The sequence below is a fragment of the Saimiri boliviensis genome, chromosome 7 (genome assembly GCF_048565385.1).
Source record: "Saimiri boliviensis isolate mSaiBol1 chromosome 7, mSaiBol1.pri, whole genome shotgun sequence".
Taxonomy (NCBI): domain Eukaryota; kingdom Metazoa; phylum Chordata; class Mammalia; order Primates; family Cebidae; genus Saimiri; species Saimiri boliviensis.
In genome coordinates, this window is record NC_133455.1 from 63,516,060 (window position 1) to 63,535,733 (window position 19,674).

At 39.5% G+C, this 19,674-nt stretch overlaps 1 protein-coding gene, 1 long non-coding RNA gene and 1 pseudogene across 2 annotated transcripts in view; 1 reads left to right on the plus strand and 2 right to left on the minus strand.

Annotated features, from left to right (window-relative positions):
- LOC141585107 (uncharacterized) overlaps positions 1-19,674 on the minus strand; it is a 116,116-nt gene that overhangs the window by 45,398 nt on the left and 51,044 nt on the right. The gene's annotated exons all lie outside the window — the stretch shown is intronic.
- On the minus strand, positions 2,867-4,992 carry LOC101031470 (olfactory receptor 8S1-like). The gene is made up of 2 exons (XM_039472242.2): positions 4,952-4,992; positions 2,867-3,933 (listed from the first exon to the last, which is right to left on the minus strand). The coding sequence occupies exon 2, from the start codon at positions 3,916-3,918 to the stop codon at positions 3,001-3,003; it is 918 nt and encodes a 305-aa protein (XP_039328176.1). The 5' UTR covers positions 3,919-3,933; positions 4,952-4,992; the 3' UTR covers positions 2,867-3,000.
- On the plus strand, positions 6,589-13,336 carry LOC101031161 (ER membrane protein complex subunit 3 pseudogene; annotated as a pseudogene).

The window sequence follows — 19,674 nt, forward strand, 5'->3', positions numbered from 1 at the left end:
TCTGAATGGGTGAATATTGTGATATATGAATTATAATCTCAGTAAAGTTCTTAAAAAGAAAAGATGGGGTGAATGTGAGAAAAAATTATGCTATCTCACTTGCAAACATAAATAGGAAATTCCTAAATTAAATATTGGCAAAAGTTAATTAAGTTTTTAATACTTTACCTAAGTAGGGTGATTCCAGGAATGCAACAATTCTTCAAAAACAGAACATGTACTGATACAGTTTATTATTAACAAATTAAATAACAAAAATCATATAACCATTTCAATGAATTTATTTTTTTCCAAAATATTTCTATAGCATGCCTATTGTGTGACAGACACTATACAGTAGTAAACAAAAGAGAAACAATCCTAGTCCTCAATAGAAGCAGAAAAAGCATGTGATAAAATATCACACCAATTCTTAGCAAAACATGTTTAGAAAAGAATTCTCCTTTCAATATAATCCATAGGTTCAGAAAACACTAACAAACAAACAAAAGAACTATCTTAATAAGTTAAAGATATTCATCAAAAATCGAACATCATCCTTACTGCTGATACATGAGAAGCTTTCTCAGTGATTCCAACAGAAAGATGTCTATACTGGAGGTCCTGGCTGCTGCATTAACTTTAAAAATGAGATATATAAAAATTGCATACAAAAAAACTTTCCCTAATTTAAGATAAAATAATTAAAATGTAATGTTAAAATCCAATAGTATCTATAAACAAGACACTAGTACTAGAAAGATAGTCCAACAAAATTGACAGATACAAGATCAATGTATAAAATACCACAACACTCCTATACGTTAGAAACAGACAAGTAGTAAATGTATCTGAATTTTTAATTCACAATAGGAACAAAAAATAGGCAGTATCTGGTAATATATCTGGCAAAATGTATGTGTGATGTATATCAAAATACCTTTCACCAACAGCAACAGCAGATCAGCCTTGGTGAATGAAAGAAAATTTTGCTGTTTATGTAACCACCACCTTGCTCAGCCACAGCTAAGGTGCTTGTGCATTCATGGACCAGAACTAGGCTGACCAGGAAGGAAAGACTGGCATTTGCATGATAAGTGATTCTATACAAAAAAAAAAACTGTTTTGAACTGCTTTAGCAGTGGGATCCCTCTGGTGAGAATAATCCAAAATGGACTATTCGTTTCTTGTCCCATAACTTAAACATTCAAAATATAGTTATTGTGCAACAAGCATGTTAGAAGCTTTTAAAAATATTCTTGAGAAGGTAGTAAAAATGGCAGAAAAATGTCCTTGTTCTCTTAGAGTTTATACTCTTTGATGCTGAGGAGTACAAGGTGAAGGGAAGGGTGACAGTTGCCAGCTTGTAAATAAATAAAAACTAAAAAGTAACTTCAGACAGAATAACTAATTTTGGACCATGATAATTTTAGTCCACACGCCTCTCTCAAATCCACTTCTCACTAATCCTCCGATTGCGTTTCATGATCTAAGCGGTCTTTTGCTTAAATATTTCTGGTTTCTTTTTGACGTTTGCCACAGGCTCTGCCCAGTCCTTCCTCTGCCATTGGGCTCTCTCATGGCTGCCATTTCTACAGCATCATTAGGACCAAGAGGAAGAGCTACTTGTCTAGCAATGTGCATGGGCTGGAAAATCATCTCTTGTCACACACAGGTCCCCTCACAGCTACAGATGGTTGGCCACTGGACGAAAGTTTGAAGCAGAATAAACAAATATGTTATTTATAGTCTCTATGGGACATGCCTAGGTCCAAAAACACAATTTCAAATATCCCAATTGTCCTTGGATGTCTATACTTGCAATTCTATTGTGGTACCAATATTTATCTTTTAGGTCCTTTCCTTGCGAATGACAGAATCTAATTCTGACTTAAGCAAAATAAAATAAGACAACAATAACAAATCATTAAAAGGATAATTCATGTATGGAGTCTAGTGTAGCTCATAACCTCAATGGGATAGTCAGTGTATCAAGGTGGTGGTAAAGAAAACAGGCCTTGGTGCAAGTCCCTTTGGTTCCAAATTCCAACACCATGATTTATCTCCCTGAACCAGTTTCTTCTTTTCTGAAATAGGAATAACTTAAGCATTTGCCTAATGTATGTGTTGTGGCATTCAAATGGAATGAAGTATATAAATTGCTTAACACAGTGCCTGATATGATACAAATATCTAAGAATGGGCTCTTATTATGATTCATGTTTATAAATCTGGCCTTGAAAGGACAGAATCCAGGATAACTCTAGTGATCTTATCAGCAGAGGCACTTGCATAGGCTGTCAGAGTGCTGCATACAGCAAGGCTGATCTCTGACTCTCTCCTCAAGATTAAAATTCCTAAGACAGTAGTCCCAGCCACTCGGGAGGCTGAGGCAGGAGAATCGTTTGAAGCTGGGAGGCGGAGGTTGCAGTGAGCTGAGACCTTGCCACTGTACTCTAGCCTGGGCAACCGAGGGAGGCTTTCTCAAAGGAAAGAAACAATCCTAAGAAGAGTAAATGATCTGGCATTGACTATGTGCCCTTTTCTGGACCAGCCACTGTGCCAGCAAGAATGAGTGAATAATGACGGGGGGTGGGGGGTGGAGAGGTGAGGGTGGAGAGGATTTGGGGATTCCATGATTAACAACGTCTCCTGGAAGCATATTGAACTGTGGAGTTCAGTTATTAGAGGAATGGTAGAGATAAGCTGAGCGGATGGTAACAATGTTTACCGTACTGTGGATCATACATACATCTTTGTAAGAAAAAATTGCTAAGCAAGAGATTTATCTTATCCATCTCCCTCTGACTAGGACTAAACTGGTATCATCCCATGAAAATAATTTTCCACCTTTTCTTAAATATTTTTCAGAAAAGGTAAATTTTCCACCTTTTCTTAAGTATTTTTCAGAAAAGGACCTTGAAGATCTTGAATCAATGAATTCTCTTAGAATCCAGGCACTGCTTACTGCAGGTCCATCCCGTTCCCTTGTCATTCCGACTTCACAAGTCTATTGAAACACTAGAAATATTTTCTCAATGTTCTTCTCATAGCTGCCTTCACTTCCCTGTTCTTCAGGCTGTAGATGAGGGGATTCAGCATGGGAGTGATCACACTGTACTGCAAGGAGAAGATCAACTCTTGAATGGACCCTGAATTTGGCATGAGATAGCGGAGTAATCCGGAGCCATAAAAGAAAATCACTGCAGTGAGGTGGGAGGAGCAGGTGGAGAAGGCTTTGCTTCTGCCTGTGGTGGAGCTGATCCTCAGGATGGTGGACAAAATGCAAACATAAGACAAGAATATCATGAGAAAATTTCCAAAGAAATGCAGGAAGCTGGAGCAGAGCAGGGTGGTAAAACTCACAGACACATCAGAGCAAGACAAAGGGTAGAGAGAGGGTAGCTCACAGCTGAAGTGGTGGATATTTTGAGCCTCGCAGAAGTCTAAATCAAGAGCTACAAGGATATTGATGAGGGCATCCAGAAAAGCCAAGCCCCATGAGCCCCCCACCAGCCCTGCACACAGCTCTCTGTTCATCACTTGGCCATAGAGCAGAGGAGAGCTGACGGCAACATAGCGGTCATAGGCCATGACAGCAAGCAGGCAGGACTCAGTACCCCCGGTGGCAAACACGAAGAAGACCTGAGCCATGCAGCCCTCTACTGAGATGGTTTTCTTCTCAGACAGGAGATTCTCCAACATTTTAGGTACAGTCACAGAGGAATGGCAGAGATCCAAGAAGGACAATTGTCCCAGGAAGAAGTACATGGGTGTGTGGAGGCAAGAATCAGCACCGATCACCAGCACCAGCAGCAGGTTCCCTATGACGGTCAGGAGGTAAATCACCAGGAACAGCGCAAAGAGCAGAGCCTGAGTCTGGGGGCCAGCAGACAGCCCAAGAAGGACAAACTCGAGGACAACACTGTGGTTTCTCATTGCCTTCAGTAGTGTCTTTGGAATGAGATAAACAAATTGAGTGAAACCTTTTCTTATGCCTAACAAATACGTCAGTGTTTTAACCCTCTTTTCTATTCACAGTTTCCTGCTTACCCAAACAGTCCTGTGCAGAAATGATAAATTACTCTGCCCCTAGATTTCCTAAACCTATGATAATCTTTCCTGCAGGAGCCAAACCTTAGATCCACTCTCTTTCCACCTTTATGTTCGTTCTTTTATGTTTCAGAGCTTGTTGTTGCTGTTGTTTTATTATTAAGGCTACTAGGGAGCGTTTGTAAACTATTGATAATGATCTAAGAGAGAGGGAGAGACTGAAGGAAAAATAAGATAAAAATTGTAGAAATGGTGTCTCTGAGAGTGTGAGAGCAGAAGTAGAGCACAGCCTTAGGTGGGAGCGTGTTGACGTCATCCTCAGACATCAGGAAGCTAGCGGATTTGGTGCTGGGGAGGAAGCAATTTCCATCCAACGACTTTTACTTTTTAAATAAATTCTTAAGTGAGGTCAGTCATGGAAAGTGAAAAGGGACCATGACTGGAGAACTGCAGAGTATAGAGAAAGGGAAATAATCAGAGAGAAGGCAGCACAGAGAGACCTCCGATGCTCTGTAACTGATCATGAGAAACTGTTGGTCAATATGGGAACATACTCCAGTCATAATCTCCATGCCCCATTTAAACGTAATTTATATGTGAACTGTTCAGATTCAGATCTTGTCTATATCTTCACGCATTTGTAAACATAAACTACCTGCTAACTCTAAAGCATGATCTTCTTTTTTTCCTACTCTGCACTGACAGCCCAGTTTAATATCACAGACTCAGGAGAATTCTTCAGCACTACCGACCACACCATTTTGGCCCTTCCTATTCTGCTGTCTTTTGTGTTCATACTGCGAAACAGGCACATTCAATTCTCAAAGGACTTATGGTTTCTCTCTCATTGTTTATCCAAACACCACCCAGCAATAATGCCATTCTTACGAACCAAGTCCACACTACTTGCATTTCTTACCCAGTTTAACGATAAGCAGCACAGAATTAAAGAAAAGCTTTTTCAAATCCAGGGGTCCAGACTAGTAAGTCTGAATGTCAATGTGAGAATTAAGAAGTTGGGAGTTTGAAAATTCCTGTTGTTTATAGACCTCTTCCTTGATTCCTAAAAGAGGAAAATAAAAAGTTAAATAGTGTGTATTATTTCTAAAAACCTAAATACTTCTGTCATGTGGGGAATGCATTTTCCATGTAATTTTATTGTTTTTCTTTTACTCACCAGTGTAGCTCTAACTAGAGCAACCTGGATTCTTTCTGAGAACATCACGTCATTGGCAGAAGATGCTGGAAAGGCAGGGAATCAAACCAAGAAATGCAGACAGAACCACATCACTCATTATGATTTGGAGGGCAGCAAAAAGAAAGGTCTCCCCTTTTCCACTCGTCTCCAGATGGAGCCCCATTCGCCAGTACTAGAAACTTCTTAAATTGTGGGGGGAATCTCTCCTTTTGAAATAAAGGCCAAAGAGTGAAAATCTTACAAAGACGTTTTCACAAAGGACAAATTTGGAAATTGTACCCTGTCAGAGCCAGACTTCCTCACAGAAAAATGTACACTGTGTTAGCATTATTCAAGGGGCCACAGGAATAAATAAAGTCATCGCTTGTTTTTTTTTAACCTGGTGCTGCAATTTCACTATTCTCAATGCTTCATCCATTCAGACTCTGAATCCAAATTTAGAATGGAAACAGCTCTGAGAATGCCACCACTCTGTTTAGTTATTGGCATAATCAGTTGGAGTCAGCTGACCAGATCTTTCCCAAAAAGGCCTGTCTGAGAGGAACTTTTTTTAAGAATGAGACATACAAAAGTATCTAGCAAAGTTGCTCTCAAGCAATTCCTAGATTAAAATAAAATAAAATAAAATAAAAAAAGAAAGACAGTCACAAAAGTTGCTCCAAATATATTATTTTAAAATACAAAGGAATACATTGATGAAGGATGAGTATGTGAATGAATGCGGCTCAGGAAGAGAATAGTTTAGGGCTTTCGGCTCTCAGAGAACAGACTGACTGGGGGCCTGTAAGGGATTTTAGACACCCCGGGCTTGCATTAATCCAGATATAGCAAAGGTAAGAGAGCAGAATTTCACCAGTTGGAAAGGTTTGCCCCAAAGCAGTGTGTCTTGTTCTATTCTGTACTTCCACATACATCAGAGTATATAATTATAGGGGATATCTATAATTAAAGATATGGTTAGTTTCAGAATCTAATATGGTTGGCGTTCTGGGAGACAGTTCTTTCTGAGTCACAAAGTGCCCAGAGTCTATCGCTGATGTCTTCATCTCCTCCCACCCCTCGTAGTGAGCTCTCAAGTATTAGCCTCCCCAGACTTCCAGGTTTCTGGCATAATGTGGGCTTTCAGCACTAGAAACAAGAAATAGGAAAGAGATCTTGTCTCAATTGTGTCGTTTGTACAATGGAATCAAACAATAACTACCCTGCAAAGTGGTGAGGTCTTAATTGCTAACTTGAGTACAGTGCTGAAGACAATCAAATTCTCTTTTCTTCACCCCTCAATCCAAGTGTTTCATGTTCCCAAAAGGAACAAGAGTAGTGATGTTGAGCAGCAGACCAAAACATCTTAGGTAACCGAAATGAGCACTGTATCGAGAGAGCGGGGAGAGGACTCAGACACCTCCAGTGCAGGAGAACAAAGAGGACTGAGAGGGAAAGGAAGTACCAGATGGAGGAATGACGGCAAGTGGTGGAAACAGAGGGGGACAAAGTAGCAGGGAAAATCCTAGAAGGACAGAGAGAAAACATTACCATGCTTCTGTCTTTTCCCGGTACACAATGTATCCTGTTTTTCTGAGTTGGTGGGTGTGCCTCTGAACTTGGGAGAAAGTCACAGAAGAGAAAATGTACCGTAACTCTCTACTCTTGTGCGCTGACATTATTTTTTAAGACCTTTTTTGCATAAAGAGAAATACGTAAGTTCATTCCTCAAAAGCTCCTGCAAGCAAAGACTTTAAAAAGCTTTTCTGAAGTTTGACGTGTTTGCTGTTTTCCTGTAACAACCCCAAAACTACAAAGAAAGGAAAACTAGAAATCTTCAAATTCTTAACAGCAACTTCTTTCATACTTCCCCAAGCAATAATTACACAATCATTTCTCTATGCCTGTTAATATAGTGCCAAGCACCACGCTAACAAAGGAGGGTCAGGTCTAGCCATTCAGAAAGGCTGCTGGGGTAAGGTGGCCAAAGAGATGGCAGAGTATGACCGGAAAACCCTGGGGGCAGCTAGGCCCATCCTGATTAGAAAGTAAACACTAGGCTCATTAGCTAAAAATGGTTACTAGCTGATTCCACTGGGAATTCCCATTGAAGCTAAGCAACTCACGGCTTATTTTTAGATCACCTTGCCAATATTGTCATGTATTTAATTAGTAGATGTATTAAAAAGAGTGACTATTATATATATGATGTTATTATTAGGCAATCCATAATAATTCAAATCTACCCACATATTTGCCTTTTGGCTTTTTGCTCAACTTTTCTGTGTCTAGGACTGAAAATCTTGATAGCTGAAACTGAGATTTCATTGGATACATTTGACAAAAAACAGACAAAGCGGAAGAAATGTTAGTGACTCAAAAGATAGGTAAGAAGAAAATAAGAACATCCAACTATGAGCATTTTCTTTCTCCTTGAAGGCCTCCTTTTAAATTTTCCCTATTTCTTATAGTGATACATATATATATATGTATATATATATATATATATATATATATATATATATATATATACGTGTCCCTGCCCCATGATGACACTGTGAGGAGGTGACCATCTATAAGCCAGGAGGTGGCATGCTTTGATCTTGGACTTCCCAGCCTCCAGAACACTGAGCATATAGATTTATGTTGCTTAAGGCACTCAGACTATGGTGTTTTGCTATAGCAGTCCAAGTGACTAATACAATAGAAAAGACATCTCTTCTCAATTCAAAATAAATGCCTCTATCTGTGCTTTAGATAGATTATTCTGCTTCCTCAGAAACCTTGCTCTTCCAGACTTGCCCTTCCTCCTCTCAGGATTCCAATTTTCAAAAGTAGGAAATTATAGAACGGAAGTCTTTTTTATGCCATTCTCTAATCTGTTCCTCCCTACCCATAGATAACCACTATCCTCAAGTCAGAATGTCGCTTCTCGTGTAGCTTCTTTGTCTACTTGTGGTAGCAGAATTGCCTTCTAAAGATGTCCATGCCCTAATCCCTGGAACCTATGACCATGCTACCTTACCTGGCAAAAGAGATTTTGCAGATGTCGTTAAAGTTATAGACCTTAAAATAGAGAGATTATCCTGGATTGTCCAGGTGGATCTAATCTAATCACATGAGTTTCAGAAAACTTTCTCCCAGTGGTGTGAGAGAGATGTGATGCAAGCGGAAGTCAAAGAGATTTAAAGCATCAGAGGACCTGACCTATTGTTTGTTGTTCAATGAGGGACACACAGAAAGCATGAGAAGTAATGTGGGTAGCCTCTAGGTGCAAAGACCAGCCCCCAGCTGGCAGCCAGCACAAAAAACGGAGACCTCAGTCCCACAACTGAAAGAAAAAAAATCAGCCATCAGTCTAAGCTTGGAAGTAGAGTCATTCCTAGAACCTCAGGAAGGGAATGCAGCCCTGATGACACTTTGGTATAGGCTTGGTGAGACTAAGCAGAGAAACCATGTGAGCTACTCTGTACCCGGACTCCTGACCATAAAGCCATGAGATAATCAATAGGTATTGTTTTAGGTTGCTATATTTGTGGTAATTTGATTTGTTACACAGCAATAGAAAATGAATATATTTCCCCATGTATGCTTTTATATTTTTATTACACATGTCTGTTTTTAAAAACTTTACATAAATGTCTCCTGTTATATGTGACATTCTGAAATTACCTCTTTTTCTTTTTTTTTTTAATTGTACTTTAAATTCCGCAGTACATGTGCAGACCTTGCAGGATTGTTGCATAGGTACACACATGCCATTGTGGTTTGCTGTCTCCATCCTCCCATCACCTACATCAAGTATTTCTCCCAGTGTTATCCCTCCCCAACTTCCCTGCCCCCACTGTCCCTCCCCTGGCTCCTCACCCTGCAACAGACCCCAGTGTGTGATGCTCCCCCTCCCTGTGTCCATGTGTTCTCATTGTTCATTGTTCAACACCCGCCTATGAGTGAAAACATGCAGTGCTTGGTTTTCTGTTCTTATGTCAGTTTGCTGAGAATGATGGTTTCCAGATTCATTCATGTCCCTACAAAGGACACGAACTCATCATTTTTTATGGCTGCATAGTATTCTATGGCATATATGTGCCACATTTTCTTTATCCAGTCTATCATTGATGGGCATTTGAGTTGGTTCCAGGTCTTTGCTATTGTAAACAGTGCCACAATGAACATGAATCAATGAATCCAGGAACTATTTTTTTTTTTAGAAAAATAATGAAATAGACTGTTAGCTAGACTAATAAAGAAGAAAAGAAAGATTCAAATAAACACAATCAGAAATGATAAGGGGGATAGTGCCACTGACTCCAGAGAAATACAAACAACCATCAGAGAATATTATGAACACCTCTATGCACATAAACTAGAACATCTAGAAGAAATGGATACATTCCTGGACACACACGCCCTCCCAACACTGAACAAGGAAGAAATTGAATCCCAGAACAGACCAACAATAAGTTCTGAAATTGAGACAGTAATAAATATCCTGCAAACAAAAAAAAAAGCCCAGGCCCAGATGAATTCACAGCTAAACTCTACCAGAGGTACACAGAAGGGCTGGTACCATTCCTCCTAAAAAACGATAAAGGAGGAAACTCCTCCCTACCTCATTCTATGAGGTCAGCATCATCTTGATACCAAAGCCTGACAGAGATACCAAAAAAACAGAGAGAAGCTTCAGACCAATATCTCTGATGAACATCAAGGAAAAAAATCCTCAATAAAATGCTAGCAAACCAAATCCAGCAGCACATCAAAAAGTTTATCCACCACGATCATGTTGGCTTCATCCCCAACATGGAAGGTTGGTTCAACATGCACGAATCGGTAAATGTGAATCATCACATAAACAGAACTAAAGGCAAAGACAAAAACAACATGATTATCTCAGCAGATCCAGAAAAAGCCTTTGATAAGATTCAACATCCCTTTATATTTTAAAAAAATCTCAACAAAGTAGGAAGCATTCTCCCCTTGAAAACCAGCATGAGACAAGCTTGACTTCCCTCACCACTCCTATTCAAAATATTATTAGAAGTTCTGGCTAGGGCAATCAGGCAAAAGAAATAAATAAATGATATTCAAATAAAAAAGAGGAAGTCAAACTGTCTTTGTTTGCAGATGACATAATCCTATATCTAGAAAACCCAGTCAACTCAGCCCAAAAGCCTCTTAAGCTGATAAGCAACTTCAGCAAAGTCTCAGGATGCAAAATTAATGTGCAAAAATCACTAGGATTCCTATACACCAACAACAGGCAAGCCAACAGCCAAATCACAAATAACATCCCATTCATAATTGCCATAAAAAGAATAAAATATCTAACAATACAGGCCCTTGTAGGACCTCTTCAAGGACAGCTGTAAACCACTGCTCAAATGAATCAGAAATGATACAAATAGAAAAACATTCCATGCTCATGAATAGGAAGAACCAATATTGTGAAAATGGCCATACTGTCCAAAATAATTTATAGAGTCAGTGCTATTCCCATTAAACTACCATTGATATTCTTGACAGAATTAGAAAAAAAAAAACTATTTTAAAATTCATGTGGAACCAAAAAAGAGCGCAAGTGGCTAAGACAATTCTAAGCAAAAAGAACAAAGCTGGAAGCATCATGCTACCCAAATTCAAACTATACTACAGGGCTATAGTAACCCAAACAGCATGGTACTGGTACAAGAACAGACACATAGACCAATGGAACAGAATAGAGAACCCAGAAATAAGACCACACACCTACAACCATCTGATCTTCAACAAACCTAAGAAAAACAAGCAATGGGGAAAGGATTTCCTATTTAATAAATGGTGCTGGGAGAACTGGCTAGCCATATGCAGATAGCTGAAACTAGACCCCTTCCTTAACCCACACAAAAATCAACTCAAGATGGATTAAAGACTTAAATGTAAAACCCAAAACTATAAGAAAAACTCTACAAGAAAACTTAGGCAATACCTTCAGGACATAGGCACAGGCAAAGATTTCATGACAAAGATGCTAAAAGCAATTGCAACAAAAGCAAACTTGAAAAATGAGATCTAATTAAACTAAAGAGCCCTTGCATAGGAAAACACACACACACACACACACACAATAACAAAAAAAAAAAAAAAAACTATCAACAGAGTAAACAGACAATCTACAGAATGGAGAAAATTTTTGCAATCTATGCATCTGACAAAGATCTACTATCCAGCATCTTCAAGGAACTTAAACAGATTTACAAGAAAAAAAAAAAAACTCCATTAAAAAGTGGGCAAAGGACATAATCAGAAGAAAATATACATACAGTGAACATAGGAAAAACAGCCCAATATCACTGATCATTAGAGAAATGCAAATCAAAACCACGATGAGACACCATCTCATACCAGAATGGCTATTATTAAAAAGTTACAAAATAACAGATGCTAGCAAGATTATGGAGGAAAAAACACTTTTACACTGTTGGTGAGAGTATAAATTAGTTCAACCATTGTGGAAGACAGTGTGATGATTTCTCAAAGACCTAAAGACAGAAATACCATTCAACCTAGCAATCCCATTACTGGGTATATACCCAAAGGGATATAAATCATTCTGCCACAAAGGCACATGTGTTCACAGCAGCACTATTCACAATAACAAAGACATGGAATCAACCCATATGCCCATCAATAATAGACTGGATAAAGAATATATATATATATATATATACACCATGGAATACTATGCAGCCATAAAAAGGAATGAGATTATTTCCTTTGCAGGGACATAGTTGAAGCTGGAGGCCTTTATCCTTAGCAAACTAACACAGGAACAGAAAACCAAACACCACATGTTCTCACCTATAAGTGGGAGCTGAATGATGAGAACACATGGATACACAGTGGGCAACAAACAGCACACACTGGGGCCTGTTGGAGGGTGGGGCATGGGAAGAGGGAGAGGATCAGGAAGAATAGCTAGTGGATGCTGAGCTTAATACCTGGGTGATGAGATGATCTGTGCAGGAAACCACCATAGCACATGTTTGCCTGTGCAACAAACCTGCACATGCACCCCTGAACTTAAAATAAAAGTTGGAAATAGAAGGCCGGGCAGCCCAGCTGAAGGAAGTATGCTGGGCTCGCCGCTGCTGCAGAGTTCTGGGCAAGCCGGGCCAAGGGGCGTGAGAAGGCCCCAAGGCGAAGTCGAAGAGAAGCAAATGCTTCCCGAAGAGAAGTTCGCCCATCCCCGGCTGGGAGCCAGCTTTCAGTGAAGACAGAAGGCCAGAACTGTTGCTCAGCTCCAACATCCGCCTCTAGGTGGTCCTACCCATCGTAATTATCACTTTCTTCATAGTCATGATCCACCACTACGCGTCCGTCCTGCTGCAGAGCGATAAGAAGCTCACCTAGGAACGAGTGTCTGACAGTCAAGTCCTAATTCGAAGCAGAGTCCTCAGGGAAAATGGAAAATACATTCCCAAACAGTCTTTCCTGACACGAAAATATGACTTCAACAACCCAGAGGATGGATTTTTCAAAAAAATAAATAAATAAAACTAAAAGGAAGATAGTGCCACCTTCTCTTGTGACTGATCCTACTATGCTGACGGGCATGATGAAAGGGAATGTAACAAATGTTCTTCCTATGATTCTTATGGGTGGATGGATCAACATGACATTCTCAGGCTTTGCCACAACCAAGGTCCCATTTCCCCTGACCCTCCGTTTTCAGCCTATGTTACAGCAAGGAATCGAACTACTCGCATTACATGCATCCTGGGTGAGTTCTGCATCCAGGTACTTCCTCAATGTATTTGGGCTTCCGAGCATTTACTCTCTGATTCTAGGCCAAGATAATGCCTCTGACCAATCACGAATGATGCAGGAGCAGCCATGGCCATGCCGGCAGACACCAACGAAGCTTTCAAGACAGAGTAGGAAGCTTTGGAGCTGATGGATCACCAGTGGGCACTAGATGATGTCAAAGAAGAGCTCATGGCCAAAGACCTTCACTTCGAAGGCATGTTCAAAGAGGAATTACAGACCTCTATTTCTTATAATATTCTTACAATTTTTCAATATTTATTCATTTATTCAGCATGCATTTCATTTGAAAATGAAGTTTCCAACATACAACAAAGTTAAAAGAATTTTACACAATGAACACCCATATAATCACGTCTACATTTTATGATTACCATTTAATACACATGCCTTTTTACTTTTTATTTTTCCATAGGTTATCGGGATACAAGGTGGTGCTTGATTACATGAGTAAGCTCAAGCTACTGGTAATATATAAAAATCTTGGCAGAAATCCAGTCTTTGGAGGAAGCATTGTTAATTATAACTAGGTATTATGTGCAGTCAGCCTGACATCTAATCACAGGAAACTCCTGCTTTCTTGGGATCCAAACACCCTGTGTTTTACGATTAGTTTTGTTAGTATTGTTAACTTTCGTTACACAAGTAAACCATTTCCACTACCAAAGGTTTAGAAACTATAGATGAACAAAATGAATCTCCCTGTATTGTTCATTTTGAGCCTACATAGACATAGAGAGCAAATATGTCAAAACCTTACTCAAACAAACTCTCTTCAAAGTGAATACCCAGGGCCAGGACAGACTCAGCAAACCTTCTATATCCCTTAATTCTGTCCAGTGAAAATCAGTGACCCTGAGGCACTACCAGATTCTAAAGTGCCTTTGGGATCATCAGAGACAGGTAATAAATCATACAAATTTTGATCTGCGTGTCAGTATATCAAATCTATCAAACTCATTGACAAATCAGTGGTGCTATACTGGAAATGGCTACTTCCTTGGATGAAAGACCTGATTTCCCAGTTGCTCAGAGCAAAAGAGAATTTACATATTGCTGTAAGAAGGGAGAAATAGCAGTTGTTGGTAGACACGTAGATAAGGGTGCCCAAGAATAATTTTGTCTGGATTAAAGGTCCCAGGGAAGTGAGAAGATGCCATTTCTGTACCAAGAGGTGAATATAACTTGCATGTTGAGTGCGGTAATTAAGAACAAATGACTCTTGACTCCACAAATTAAACCATCCTGTTTTCTCTTAAAAAAAAAAAGTTGGAAATAAAGAAATGCAAATATGTATTCATATTCTGATGTTCAAAGAAGCTAATTTGCCCAGAGCCACACAGCTAGAAATTTAGAGATAATGAAGAGCCAGAATGTATCCTCAAGTTTATTTAAATCTGAAGTATTTTTAAAGAATAAAACAGGCTGAGGGCAGTGGCTTATGCCTGTAGTCTCAGCACTCCGGGAGACCAAGGTGGGCAGATCACGAGGTCAGGAGTTCAAGACCAGCCTGACCAACAAGGTGAAACTCTGTCTCTACTAAAAATACAAAAATTAGCCAGGCATGGTGGCATGTGCCTGTAATCTCAGCTACTCTGGGAGGCTGAGGCCAGTAGAATCACTGGAACCCAGGAGGCGGAGGTTACAGGGAGCTGACATCCTGCCACTGCACTCCAGCCTGGGTGACAGAGCAAGATTCCATCTCAAAAAAAAAAAAGAAAGAATAAAACAAAATACTTTGCACATTGCCTGTTTCAAACACACACACATTATATATATGAAACACATAAGCATAATATCATATATCTATATCCATCTATCTACCTATCTATCCATATCCATATATATCATATAATCCATATATCCATATAATCATTCACAGTTCATTTATCCTGACCTTGTGAAAACAAAGAAGGTGATATTTTACTTCTCAACAGAACTGAAAAAAGAAATTCCTTCTTTTGATTTAGACTCATTGTACTTGAAGCCTTCTGTAACTTTGGACCATCAGGACACCATGAAGTCAGGGAACTCCTTTTATTGTTGAGAAATAAATCAGAGTCTCTAAATTACGGGAAACAAAATCAAGACAGTTCTTTAATTTGATTAATCCGATTGGACAGGTTGCATAGTCACTTTTACTGACATAGAAACAAGATGAAGACTATCACAAACTGCAGGCAGATGAGGAAGGCCTAGGAGATGTGGAGTTTGCCTGAGCAGGTCTGAATGCTAAGAATAAAGCTTGGGCCTGCTTTCCCCCTTCCTGCCCCTTCTTCTCCATCTCTTTCTATCTTTCTTTAATGCAGCCTAAGAGGAAAGTTATTTAGAATAAGTGTTAAAAGAAACATGCAAAATTATACTTCGACTTTCTTTTTAAGATTGAAATTATTTCTTTGTAATATAAATCCCAAATATCATATTTTTAAAATACCATTGGGTAACTATAGTAACTTGGTAAATGAAATACGCAAAGCTCAAGGTTGTAAGTCTAGAGAAGGCATTGGCATAAATATGCCAGCCTCTTCAGACCTTATGGCTAGGACACCACTGCCTCCTTGTGGCTCAACTTTAGAATGACAAGTTTTAACTATTCCATGTTTCTTCAAATCATAGGGGCTTCTTTTTGGGGTTGTTTTTCCTTCCAACTTTGATTCTAGGTTCAGAGGGGACATGTGCAGGTTTGTTACCTGGGTAAATTGCGTGTCACTGGAGTTTGGTGTACGAATGATTTCATCATCCAGGTAGTGAGCATAGTACCAGACAGGCAGTTTTTCAATCCCATCCTCCAGCTTCAAGTAGGTCCCAGTGTCTATTGTTCTCTTTGGGTCCATGTGTCCTCAATGTTTACCTCTCACTTATAAATGAGAACACGCAGGATTTAGTTTTCTGTTCCTGCATTAAACCGCTTAGGATAATGGCCACCAGCTGCATCCATGTTCCTGCAGAAGCCGTGATTTCATTCTTTTTCATGGCAGCACAGCATCCTACGGTGTATATGTACCACGTTTTCTTTTTCCAGTCCACTGTTAACAGGCATCTAGGTTGATTCCCTGTGTTTGTTATTGTGAAAAGTGCTGCGACAAACATACGCATGTGTGTGTCTTAATGGTTGAATCAGAGTTTTGATAGTCAATTCTAAGCAGCTCACCAAAGCTGTGGCTTGGGATACAGAGAGAGCTGTTAGCAGAACCACAGCCTTGGACAGAGACACAACTGTAGTCAGCCAGGTTTTTCTTTCAGGCCTCCCAGGTTTTGGAGCAGAGAGGCTGAAGAAAAGATTGAAGTAACAAGAAAACCTGGAGTAGAGCAGCACCTACAGATCAGTGAGCAACTCCAGCATGATTGTACAGAAGAACTCACAGGCACTGGAGTCAAGCCTAGAGAACAGGCACAGATTTCTCATGTGATGTGTAGAATTATTAAAAATGTATCCATGAGGTAAGATTTGATGCATAACACATAAATGATCAAAATCTGTCATTCATTGTTTGACAGGGAATAAGTTACTTCTCCACCCGTTAGTTGCCTTATTTTTAGAATAGTGACAATCACAGTAAGTACTTCAGTGAATTTTCCCCATGGTTAAATAGTGATAACAATAAAAATAATAACCTGATTGAGTCCTTACCATGTGCCATATGCTATTTTAAGTGCTTTACACTGATTATCTCATTTCTTCCCACAAAAAGAATAAGAGCATATAAAGCTCTTAGCTATTACTATGTCATTAGTTTGTACTCAATAAATGATCATTTGTAAGTCTGTAAAGCTTTCTCTGTATCTGAACCAAGTAGGGAAAACACATTTTTTAAGCAGCTCAGCCAATAACAATTGTTTTCCACTCACTGTACTGGGCCCTGGGTATACAGAGAAGAGTAGGAGAGAGTCTCTGCCTTTAAGACACTCACACTGTAATGAGGAATAGTTATTCCTTATTCAGCTGAGTAATGAGGAATAACTTTATTCCTCATCACAGTGTGACATTAGAGTTGAAAGCTGTCATGCAATATAGTAAATTATATTCTACCAGTGTGACAAGATTGCTATGGGAGTTCAGAGGAGGAAAAATTCAAGCTGTATCAAGTGGTCAGGGAAACAGTTACAGGAAAGATACCATTTGACCCTGCCTTATCTAGATAAGCAAGCCCTTTTTTTTTTTTTTTTTTTTTTTTTTTTTGAGATGGAGTTTTACTGTCATTGCCCATGCTGGAGTGCAATGGTGCAATCTCAGCTCACTGTAACCCCTGCTTCCCAGGTTTAAGCGATTGTCCTACCTCAGCCTCCTGAGTCACTGGGATTACAGGCATGTGTCACCTTGCTGGCTAATTTTTTGTATTTTTAGTAGAGATGAGGTTTCTCCATGTTGGTCAGGCTGATCTCAAACTCCCAACCTCAGGTGATCTGCCCACCTCGGCCTCCCAAAGTTCTGGGATTACAGGCGGGAGCCACAGGGCCCGTCAATAAGCAAGTCTTAGAACAAAGAGTGGCAGAAGTCTTCGAGGCAGAGAAAACAGTTTAGCAAAGGAAGAGAGATGTGAACAGGTAGCACCTGAGATTAAGATCATGAACTCAGGAGCCAGAGTTGAATTTGAATCCTAACTCTGCTCCTCGCCTGCTGTGACCTTGGTGACCTTGGAAAAGCTATTTCTCTTTGTTTCCTTGCCTGGAAAAATGGCTTTGATAATTGTTCTCTATGTTAGGTTGGTTGTGAGGATTAAATGAGATGTTCACATAACGTTTAGCATATTGCCTAGCGCATTGGTGCTGTGTTATTATTAATACATTTCCCTCTGTCTAGGTTGCCATCAGTTGAAAAAACTGAACTATCTGTTAATTGTCAGCTTTCTTCTTTTTTGGCAAGCAGAATAAACAGCATTAAATGTACACATTCAATTGTAAGATGCAGCTGAATCTCAGAAACACCAAAGTATGATAAATGTGCTCTTCAAATCAAGGAAAGTATATTATCATCATTATGAGGACCAGTCTGCAAAGAATCTTTCATATGATGGTGAATATTTAGTTGTGATCCTACTGTTAAAGTCTTTCCTTTCTTGGTGGTTTCTAGATACGCTGTAGCTCTTAAATCATGCATTAAGTTTAGTGTGTAGTTAGTTGTATCTGTCTCCCCTGTTAATATGTGGTCTCTGTGGAATGTGTCCCAGCACATCGCCGGCAATTTGTAGACTATGAAATTAGATGGACTTGGGCAAAGTTGGGGGTGGTATGGGCTGAGAGGTGATCATAGGGCCACAGGCCAGAACTCAGAGGAATGGGCCATAAGCTTGGTGCCAAATGAATGCAACAAGCAGTTTTTTTCTTTTTTTTATTATTATACTTTAAGTTCTGGGATGCATGAGCAGAACATGCAGGTTTGTTACATAGGTATACATGTGCCATGGTGGTTCACTGCACCCATCCACCTGTCATCTACATTAAGTATTTCTCCTAATGCTCTCCCTCCCCTAGCCCCCACCCCCAACAGGTGGCAGTGTGTGATGTTCCCCTCCCTGTGTCCACGTGTTCTCATTGTTCAACTCCCACTTATGAGTGAGAACATAAAGTGTTTGGTTTTCTATTCTTGTGTTAGTTTGCTGAGAATGATGATTCCCAACTTCATCCATGTCCCAGCAAAGGATATTAACTCATTCTTTTTATGGCTGCATAGTATTCCATGGTGTATATATGCCACATTTTCTTTATCCAGTCTATCACTGATGGGCATTTTGGTTGGTTCCAAGTCTTTGTTATTGTAAACTGTGCCATAATAAACGTATGTGTGCATGTGTCTTTATCATAGAATGATTTATATTCCTTTGGGTATATACCCAGTAATGGGATTGCTGGGTCAAATGGTATTTCTAGTTCTAGATCCTTGAGGAATCGCCACACTGTCTTCCACAATGGTTGAACTAATTTACACTCCCACCAACAGTGTAGAAGTGTTTCTATTTCTTCACATCCTCTCTAGCATCTGTTGTTTCCTGACTTTTTAATGATCACCATTCTAACTAGCATGAGATGGTATCTTACTGTGGTTTTGATTTGCATTTCTCTAATGACGAGTGATGATGAGCTTTGTTTCATGTTTGTTGGCTGCATAAATGTCTTCTTTTAAGAAGTATCTGTTCATATCCTTTGCCCACTTTTTGATGGGGTTGTTGGGTTTTTTCTTGTAAATTTGTTTCAGTTCTTTGTAGATTCTGGATATTAGCCCTTTGTCAGATGGGTAGATTGCAAAAATGTTTTCCCATTCTGTAGGTTGCCTGTACTCTGATGGTAGTTTCTTTTGCTGTGCAGAAGCTCTTTAGTTTAATTAGATCCCATTTGTTTATTTTGGCTTTTGTTGCCATTGCTTTTTGTGTTTTAGTCGTGAAGTCTATGCCCATGCCTATGTCTTGAGTGGTATTGCCTAGGTTTTCTTCTAGGGTTTTTATGGTGTTAGGTCTTACGTTTAAGTCTTTAATCCATCTTAAGTTGAATTTTTATATATGGTGTAAGAAAGGGGTCCAGTTTCAGTTTTCTGCACATGGCTAGCCAGTTTTCTCAGCACCATTTATTAAATAGGGAATCCTTTCCCCATTGCTTGTTTTTGTCAGGTTTGTCAAGGGTCAGATGGTCGTAGATGTGAACAAACAATTTCTTGTTCGTCTCCC

Bases quoted from the DNA above. Each gene is read 5' to 3' on its own strand.
- LOC101031470 (XM_039472242.2), bottom strand. From the start codon at position 3,918: ATGAGAAACCACAGTGTTGTCCTCGAGTTTGTCCTTCTTGGGCTGTCT.